This window comes from Oncorhynchus masou, chromosome 11, assembly GCF_036934945.1.
Source record: "Oncorhynchus masou masou isolate Uvic2021 chromosome 11, UVic_Omas_1.1, whole genome shotgun sequence".
NCBI classification, from domain to species: domain Eukaryota; kingdom Metazoa; phylum Chordata; class Actinopteri; order Salmoniformes; family Salmonidae; genus Oncorhynchus; species Oncorhynchus masou.
In genome coordinates this window covers 7300135-7310445 of record NC_088222.1, presented here as the reverse complement: position 1 = coordinate 7310445, position 10311 = coordinate 7300135, and the positions used below count along the sequence as shown (strand labels likewise).

The 10311-nt window shown below is 41.0% G+C and overlaps 1 protein-coding gene across 1 annotated transcript in view; it reads right to left on the bottom strand.

The window, feature by feature from the left end:
- Positions 1-5618: 5618 nt before the first annotated feature.
- LOC135548061 (asparagine--tRNA ligase, cytoplasmic-like) overlaps positions 5619-10311 on the bottom strand; it is a 24806-nt gene continuing 20113 nt past the window's right edge. The window contains exon 15 of the mRNA XM_064977293.1: positions 5619-6329. Within this exon, the coding sequence (XP_064833365.1) occupies positions 6198-6329 (132 nt within the window). The 3' untranslated portion in view covers positions 5619-6197. The remainder of the gene's footprint in view (positions 6330-10311) is intronic.

The following is a 10311-nucleotide window of genomic DNA, read 5'->3' as shown; positions in this document are numbered from 1 at the left end:
ACTTGCACAATTGGTGGCTGACTAAATACCTTTTTGCCCCACTGTATATAGGATGATGTGTATAGACAGTAGTTATATAGGACAGTGTGTATAGAGAGTAGTTATATAGGATGGTGTGTATAGACAGTATAGACAGTAGTTATATAGGATGGTGTGTATAGACAGTAGTTATATAGGATGGTGTGTATAGACAGTATAGACAGTAGTTATATAGGATGGTGTGTATAGACAGTAGTTATATAGGACAGTGTGTATAGAGAGTAGTTATATAGGATGGTGTGTATAGACAGTATAGACAGTAGTTATATAGGATGGTGTGTATAGAGAGTAGTTATATAGGATGGTGTGTATAGACAGTAGTTATATAGGATGGTGTGTATAGACAGTAGTTATATAGGATGGTGTGTATAGACAGTAGTTATATAGGATGGTGTGTATAGACAGTAGTTATATAGGACGGTGTGTATAGACAGTAGTTATATAGGACGGTGTGTATAGACAGTAGTTATATAGGATGGTGTGTATAGACAGTATGGATAGTAGTTAGGATAAGGAATGTACAGCAGGAGTTATATAGGATGAATCATGACTAAAATACAGTATATACACAAATGAAATCAGTAAAACATGTAAACATTAAAAGTGACTAGTACTGTGTAATGATAACTAGGCTATATACAAGGGGTACCAGTACTGTGTAATGATAACTAGGCTATATACAAGGGGTACCAGTACTGAGTAATGATAACTAGGCTATATACAAGGGGTACCAGTACTGAGTAATGATAACTAGGCTATATACAAGGGGTACCAGTACTGTGTAATGATAACTAGGCTATATACAAGGGGTACCAGTACTGAGTAATGATAACTAGGCTATATACAAGGGGTACCAGTACTGAGTAATGATAACTAGGCTATATACAAGGGGTACCAGTACTGAGTAATGATAACTAGGCTATATACAAGGGGTACCAGTACTGAGTAATGATAACTAGGCTATATACAAGGGGTACCAGTACTGAGTGATGATAATTAAGCTATATACAAGGGGTACCAGTACTGAGTAATGATAACTAGGCTATATACAAGGGGTACCAGTACTGAGTGATGATAACTAGGCTATATACAAGGGGTACCAGTACTGAGTGATGATAACTAGGCTATATACAAGGGGTACCAGTACTGAGTGATGATAACTAGGCTATATACAAGGGGTACCAGTACTGAGTAATGATAACTAGGCTATATACAAGGGGTACCAGTACTGAGTAATGATAACTAGGCTATATACAAGGGGTACCAGTACTGAGTAATGATAACTAGGCTATATACAAGGGGTACCAGTACTGAGTAATGACAACTAGGCTATATACAAGGGTACCAGTACTGAGTAATGATAACTAGGCTATATACAAGGGGTACCAGTACTGAGTAATGATAACTAGGCTATATACAAGGGGTACCAGTACTGAGTAATGATAACTAGGCTATATACAAGGGTACCAGTACTGAGTAATGATAACTAGGCTATATACAAGGGGTACCAGTACTGAATAATGATAACTAGGCTATATACACAGAGTACCAGTACTGAGTAATGATAACTAGGCTATATACAAGGGGTACCAGTACTGAATAATGATAACTAGGCTATATACACAGAGTACCAGTACTGAGTAATGATAACTAGGCTATATACAAGGGGTAGCAGTACTGAGTGATGATAACTAGGCTATATACACGGGTACCAGTACTGAGTAATGACAACTAGGCTATATACAAGGGTACCAGTACTGAGTAATGATAACTAGGCTATATACACGGGGTACCAGTACTGAGTAATGACAACTAGGCTATATACAAGGGGTACCAGTACTGAGTAATGATAACTAGGCTATGTACACGGGGTACCAGTACTGAGTGATGATAACTAGGCTATATACAAGGGGTACCAGTACTGAGTAATGACAACTAGGCTATATACAAGGGTACCAGTACTGAGTAATGATAACTAGGCTATATACAAGGGTACCAGTACTGAGTAATGATAACTAGGCTATATACAAGGGGTACCAGTACTGAGTAATGATAACTAGGCTATATACAAGGGGTACCAGTACTGAGTAATGATAACTAGGCTATATACAAGGGGTACCAGTACTGAGTAATGATAACTAGGCTATATACAAGGGTACCAGTACTGAGTAATGATAACTAGGCTATATACAAGGGTACCAGTACTGAGTAATGATAACTAGGCTATATACAAGGGGTACCAGTACTGAGTAATGATAACTAGGCTATATACAAGGGTACCAGTACTGAGTAATGATAACTAGGCTATATACACAGAGTACCAGTACTGAGTAATGATAACTAGGCTATATACAAGGGGTACCAGTACTGAGTAATGATAACTAGGCTATATACAAGGGTACCAGTACTGAGTAATGATAACTAGGCTATATACACAGAGTACCAGTACTGAGTAATGATAACTAGGCTATATACAAGGGGTACTAGTTCCGAGTCAATATTTACAAGTATTCAGAACTTTTCCTTTGACCCTCGAATATTGAGCTCAGGTTCATCCTGTTTCCATTGATTCCAATACAGTTGGTTTTTGATGTTTATTCACAAAGCAGCTTTTCCAATTGAAACTTGTGCTTAAAAATTAAAGAAGAAAAAAAGTTTATGGTTTTCTTTTCCCCTCAAAGTAAACAAATCGAGACATTTGCAAACTTGAACTATATAAAACAGCCAGTAAATTGATAAGTTCACCTCCTATAAATATCTTGGTATTTGTTTAGATGAAAAGCTGAATTTTAAACAGCGCATTGATAACTTGGCCCGAGGTTTCAATTTCAGGAACAAATCTTGCTTTTCAATGTTAGTCAGAAAATCTTGTTCAAATATAAATATATATTAAATCACTGCTGAATGATGGTGATATTGTCTATATGCTTCAGCAAGTACCTTGAAAAAAATAAATATCTCTGGACACTGTGGACTGCTCTAAGATTCATCACCAATATAGAAAATTACAAAACAGGCAAAATAAACTAAAATATGTATATCGAAGAGACTTGTTTTGGTTTGTAACCCTGAATAAATTATCTTTAAACACATCAAATGGAGATCCATTTCAAAGAATCACTGACAATAACTGTTCCAGACGCGAGATGAGCGTCAACTTTATTTCGCTTGGAAAAATATTGTTCCATTTCATTCTGTTATATTACATTGTTGTTGTTTTTTACTATACAAGAGTTGTGTCTTGACTGTGATAAGGGCTCGGGAAATAAAAAATTAACACAGTGTATTGTAATGCCCACATTTTTTCTGGCCTTGTGTTCTGAACATATAATAATTTGACAAAATATAATTTATTGTGGCAGAAGCTAAAAAAAACCTAATTGTATTCTGTTCATAAATATGGATTGTAAAAAAAGAAGTGTTGAATTGTGTTAACAGGGATGAGGGATTCCCCTTTCCACTTTGTTAAGAGCTTCTTCGGGATCGGTGTCCCATCCACGGGACAGATGAGCTAACGGGACAGTTGTCCCATCCACAGGACAGTTGCGCTAACGGGACAGTTGTCCCATCCACGGGACAGTTGCGCTAACGGGACAGTTGTCCCATCCACGGGACAGTTGCGCTAACGGGACAGTTGTCCCATCCACAAGACAGTTGTCCCATCCACAGGACAGTTGCGCTAACGGGACAGTTGTCCCATCCACGGGGCAGTTGAGCAAACGTAGGCTAATGTGTTTAGCATGAGGTTGTACGTAACAAGAACATTTCCCAGATGTAATATTCATATGTGTAAACATACTGAATTATAATTGGATGCATTTTACCACCGTATCATACTGTGCTATGATTGGTTAAGACCACCCAGATGGTTAGGTCATGGGCAGTTGATCGTGGTTGGAGATACGTGAACATGCAAGTTGTAGCTAGCTGATAAAGAGCTACGTTAAGAAATATCCCGTAGTACTGCATGTTATTATTTTGTACAAAGCGTGCAAAACAAGACACCAGACAAACATATCTGATATGGGCAGAAAGCTTAAATTAAATCGGTAATCTAACTGCACTGTCCGATTTACAGCAGCTATTACAGTGAAAAGAATACCATGCTATTGTTTGAGGAGAGTGCAGTTTTGAACATGAGAAGTATATTAATAAACACATTAGACACATTTGGGCAGTCTAAAATACAACATTTCAACAGAAATGCAATGGTTCATTGGATCAGTCTAAAACAGTGCACATACTGCTGCCATCTAGTGGCCAAAATCTAAATTGCTGGGCTGGTTAAAAAAAAAATACAAAAAGAACGGTTGTTTTTTTCTTTGTATCATCTTTCACCAGATCTATTGTGTTATATTCTACTACATTCCTTTCACACTTCCACAAACTTCAAAGTATTTCCTTTCAAATGGTACCAATAACATGCATATCCTTGCTTCAGGGTCTGAGTTACAGGCAGTTAGATTTGGGTACGTCATTTTAGGAGAACATTTTTTTTTAAAGGGTCGGATCCTTATTAAGCCCATGGGTTTTTGGTGTCTTGCCTTCACCCACTCGACATGACATCTTATTGGCTGGTTTGCTTGCTTACGAGGGAGGATGTTTCAGTTAAGAATCGTCCCAGTGAACAAGCACCAAACCAACGGTATGTTGTTGGTTGCAAAGCACTGTATGTCAAAAGTGATTTTTATACTATGAAGTGATGATTTGAATGTACAATTTATATCAATTTGTTTGTAAATATTATTCGAACATCACAAATAAGACACATTTTGTGTTGTAGAGCATTCCAGGTAATGCTAGCTAGCAACTTACTGTTTCTGGTGAGGGGGAGGTTGAACCAAATCAGAGTACGGAGTTATATGGTGCAGCGTGCGTGAGAGCAGAGCTTTTTGTTGTGTAAAGTTGGATAATGTGCCGTGTATTGCATTGCATGCTGTTTATATCAGAATACATCTCCATGACTGGTGCTACAAGTTGGAGTTCATGTCGATGATTTGAGTGAGAAGTGAGGAGTGAGAAGAAGAAGAAAACATTGCACCCCCACTTTGACAGTCAGGCGCCCGTTAACACACAACGCCTCGTCACTGAAAATACTGTGGGCTGTAAAAACAAGCGTACAGTTAAGTGTGAATTTCGTGTTTGTAAAATTATTTTGATATGAAAGCAGAGGGATTTATGTTTCTAGAATCGTTCTGCAATTGAGAATATGTGGAGTATTTGGCTGTTCTGGCTTCCAGAGCCAATTCAACCTCTCAAAACAGAACATGCTACTTGGTCTGTAAGGAGTAACTTTAGGCTCATTTAGTCTAATATTGGGCTTAGACGGATAGGATAAACACTTGTTTTAAATCATATCGAAAGCAGTACTTTAATAATTATTTCAAGATATTACAGCGGCCAAACCCGGACGGCGGCCAAACCCGGACGGGAGCAAACATGACCTAAATGTTGATTGACTGACTGTCGCACATCCTCATCACTATAGTCAATATATTACTATATTAGGTTAATAGAGTATCAATTGGGACCCAGGAATAATGAACTCCCCACAGAAAAAAACATTGAACAGCAACATCTTAGTAGCACATACAGTAGACATTTATTGGCAGACATATTGGATTTGCTGGACAGCATAAATTGCAAGTTGTCAACAACAACAACAACAAAAAACACCGTAACATTTCAAACCTTTAAAATTGGCAGATTTGTGTCTCGTATCCTGAAATAATCCTCATTCTAATTGATACATTTCTTCATTCCATTCTTTTACTTTTAGGTTGTGAATTAATGGCTACTACTGCTGCTGTTAATAAGAGGTTAGAAACACAAGGATTTCGATACACCCGTAATAACATCTACCTAAACATTTGTACATGTCAAAATAAAAATGTGATTTGATTAATTAAGTGATCTCGTCTTGGTTCTCAAGCGTTGTAAGTTGGTTTCCTGCAGTTTAATAGGATAATTGGGGGCTTCGTCCCAAATGGCACCCCAAGTAGTGCACTACTTTTTTTTTTTTTTTTTTTACCAGATCAAATATGAACCCTGATCAAAAGAAGTGCACTATATATAAAAGTTGCCATTTGGGACGTACCCTTGGGTCTGTTGCAGTGCCATCTAGCTGCAGACAGAGGGGGCCAGGGTAGTTGTTTGGTTTAGGGTCGACAGCGCTGAATGAAGCGGGGGTAGAGGCACACGTCTCTGATGTGGTGCCTGTTTAGCAGCCAGGTTAGGAACCTCTCCAGGCCGAGCCCATAGCCACCGTGGGGACAGGTACCATACTTCCTCTGGAAGACACAACGTTAACGTTAGTAACTACACCATCACAAACTATTCTCAACAGTGTGTGTGTGAGGTGATGTGATTAGGGACAACAGAAAAACTAGTGGATAGGTCCATTACAATGAGGGGATGTGATTAGGGACAACAGAAAAACTAGTGGATAGGTCCATTACAATGAGGGGATGTGATCAGGGGCAACAGAAAAACTAGTGGATAGTTCCATTACAATGATTATATATATATATATATATATATATATGAAACTGACAGCGTCGATGAGGCATTCCGAGAGGCATTCTAAGCCGTGCCAAAATCAGACTTGTGAAGCACGTCTCATATTGTATTATTTCCTAAGCGCAAACCAGATGGGATGGCGTATCCCTTCAGAATGCTGTGGTATCCATGCCTGGTTAAGTGTGCCTTGAATTCTAAAAAATCACTGACCGTGTCACCAGCAAAGCACCCCACACCATCACTCCTCCTCCTCCTCCATGCTTCACGATGGGAACCACACATGTGGAGATCATCCGTTCACCTACTCTGCATCTCATTAAGACACGGCGGTTGGAACCAAAAATCTCACATTTGGTCCAAAGGACAGATTTCCACCAGTCTAATGTCCATTGCTCATGTTTCTTTGCAGCAATTCGGCCATGAAGGACTGATTCACGCAGTTTCCTCTGAACAGTTGATGTTGAGTTGTCTGTTACTTAAACTCTATGAAGCATTGATTTGGGCTGCAATCTGAGGCTGGTAACTTTAATGAACGTATCCTATCCTCTGGGTCTTCTTTTCCTGTGGCGGTCCTCATGAGAGCCAGTTTCATCATAGCGCTTGATGGTTTTTGCGACTGCACTTAAAGTTGTTAATTGAAATACATTCCAGGTGACTACCTCATGAAGCTGGTTGAGAGAATGCCAAGAGTGTGCAAAGCTGTCATCAAGGTAAAGGGTGGCTATGTTGAAGATCCTAAAATATATTGATTTGTTTATTCTACAATGTGGAAAATAATAAAAAATAAAGAAAACCCTTGAATGAGGTGTGACTTGACTGTATATTTGGGGAGTTTCTCCCATTCTTCTCTGCAGAGCCTCTCAAGCTCTGTCAGGTTGGATGGGGAGCGTCGCTGCACAGCTATTTTCAGGTCTATCCAGAGATGTTCGATCGGGTTCACGTCCGGGCTCTTGCTGGGGCCACTTTAGGACATTCAGAGACTTGTCCCGAATCCACTCCTGCGTTGTCTTGGTTGTGTGCTTAGGGTCGTTGTCCTGTTGGAAGATGAACCTTCACCCCAGTCTGAGGTCCAGAGCACTCTGTAGCAGTTTTTCATGAAGGATCTCTCTCAAGGATCTCTCTGACTAGTCTTCCAGTCTCTGCCACTGAAAAACATCCCCACAGCATGATGCTGCCACCTCCTCCATCCTTCACCGTAGGGATGTTATTGGCCAGGTGATGAGCGGTGCCTGGTTTCCTCCAGATGTGACGCTTGGCATTCAGGCCAGGGAGTTCAATGTCGTTTTCATCACACCAGAGAATCATGTTTCTCAGAGTCCTTTAGGTGACTTTTGGCAAACTCGAAGGATGTCATGAGCCTTTTACTGAGGAGTGGCTTCCATCTGGCCACTCTACCATAATGGCCTGATTGGTGGAGTGCTGCAGAGATGGTTGTACTTCTGGAAGGCTCTGTCTGAGACCATTGGGTTCTTGGTCATCTCCTTGACCAAGGCTGTTCTCCCCCGATTGCTCAGTTTGCCCGGGCGGCCAGCTTTAGGAAGAGTCTTGGTGGTTCCAAACTTCTTCAATTAAGAATTATGGAGGCCACTGTGTTCTTGGGGACCTTCAATGCTGCAGACATTTTACGGTACACTTACCCAGATCTGTAGCTCGACACAATCTTGTCTCAGCGCTCTAAGGACAATTCCTTCGACCTCATGGCTTGGTTTTTGCTCTGACATGCACTGTCAACTGTGGGACCTTATATAGACAGGTGTGTTCCTTTCCAAATAATATCCAATCAATTGAATTTACCTCAGGTGGAGTCCAACTTGTAGAACCAGCTCAAAGATGATCAATAGAAACACCGGAGCTCAATTTAGAGTGTCATAGCAAAAGCGAAAAACCTGTTTTCGCTTTGTCATTACGGTTGTGTGTAGATTTGTCAATAGATTTTATTTAATTTTTTATCCATTTTAGAATAAGTCTAATGTAACAACATTTGGAAAAAGTAAAAAAATTAGAAGAAAAGAAGTGTGCTGTAAATTGAATGCTGTAAAGGTGTTTTGTGGGCCAATTTATACACACAGTGTGGTTACTGGTTGGTAGGTGATCAAATACTTACGTCATGCAATAAAACGCAAATTAATTACTTAAAAATCATACAATGTGATTTTCTGGATTTTTGTTTTAGATTCCGTCTCTCACAGTTTTACATGAGCTACTTTCAGTACTCTTTTCACCCTATACCAGGGGGTTATAGGTACCTGGTCAGTGTACCAGTAGTAAGGGGTAGGTACCTGGTCAGCGTACCAGTAGTAAGGGGTAGGTACCTGGTCAGCGTACCAGTAGTAAGGGGTAGGTACCTGGTCAGCGTACCAGTAGTAAGGGGTAGATACCTGGTCAGTGTACCAGTAGTAAGGGGTAGGTACCTGGTCAGTGTACCAGTAGTAAGGGGTAGGTACCTGGTCAGTGTACCAGTAGTAAGGGGTAGGTACCTGGTCAGTGTACCAGTAGTAAGGGGTAGGTACTTGGTCAGTGTACCAGTAGTAAGGGGTAGGTACCTGGTCAGTGTACCAGTAGTAAGGGGTAGGTACCTGGTCAGTGTACCAGTAGTAAGGGGTAGGTACCTGGTCAGTGTACCAGTAGTAAGGGGTAGGTACCTGGTCAGTGTACCAGTAGTAAGGGGTAGATACCTGGTCAGTGTACCAGTAGTAAGGGTTAGATACCTGGTCAGTGTACCAGTAGTAAGGGTTAGGTACCTGGTCAGTGTACCAGTAGTAAGGGGTAGATACCTGGTCAGTGTACCAGTAGTAAGGGTTAGATACCTGGTCAGTGTACCAGTAGTAAGGGGTAGATACCTGGTCAGTGTACCAGTAGTAAGGGTTAGGTACCTGGTCAGTGTACCAGTAGTAAGGGGTAGATACCTGGTCAGTGTACCAGTAGTAAGGGGTAGATACCTGGTCAGTGTACCAGTAGTAAGGGGTAGATACCTGGTCAGTGTACCAGTAGTAAGGGGTAGATACCTGGTCAGTGTACCAGTAGTAAGGGGTAGATACCTGGTCAGTGTACCAGTAGTAAGGGTTAGGTACCTGGTCAGTGTACCAGTAGTAAGGGGTAGATACCTGGTCAGTGTACCAGTAGTAAGGGGTAGTTGTACGTACCTGGTCAGTGTACCAGTAGTAAGGGGTAGATACCTGGTCAGTGTACCAGTAGTAAGGGGTAGATACCTGGTCAGTGTACCAGTAGTAAGGGGTAGATACCTGGTCAGTGTACCAGTAGTAAGGGGTAGGTACCTGGTCAGTGTACCAGTAGTAAGGGGTAGATACCTGGTCAGTGTACCAGTAGTAAGGGTTAGATACCTGGTCAGTGTACCAGTAGTAAGGGGTAGGTACCTGGTCAGTGTACCAGTAGTAAGGGGTAGTTGTACGTACCTGGTCAGTGTACCAGTAGTAAGGGGTAGGTACCTGGTCAGTGTACCAGTAGTAAGGGTTAGATACCTGGTCAGTGTACCAGTAGTAAGGGGTAGTTGTACGTACCTGGTCAGTGTACCAGTAGTAAGGGGTAGATACCTGGTCAGTGTACCAGTAGTAAGGGTTAGATACCTGGTCAGTGTACCAGTAGTAAGGGGTTGATGAACGTACCTGGTCAGTGTACCAGTAGTAAGGGGTAGTTGTACGTACCTGGTCAGTGTACCAGTAGTAAGGGGTAGGTACCTGGTCAGTGTACCAGTAGTAAGGGGTAGATACCTGGTCAGTGTACCAGTAGTAAGGG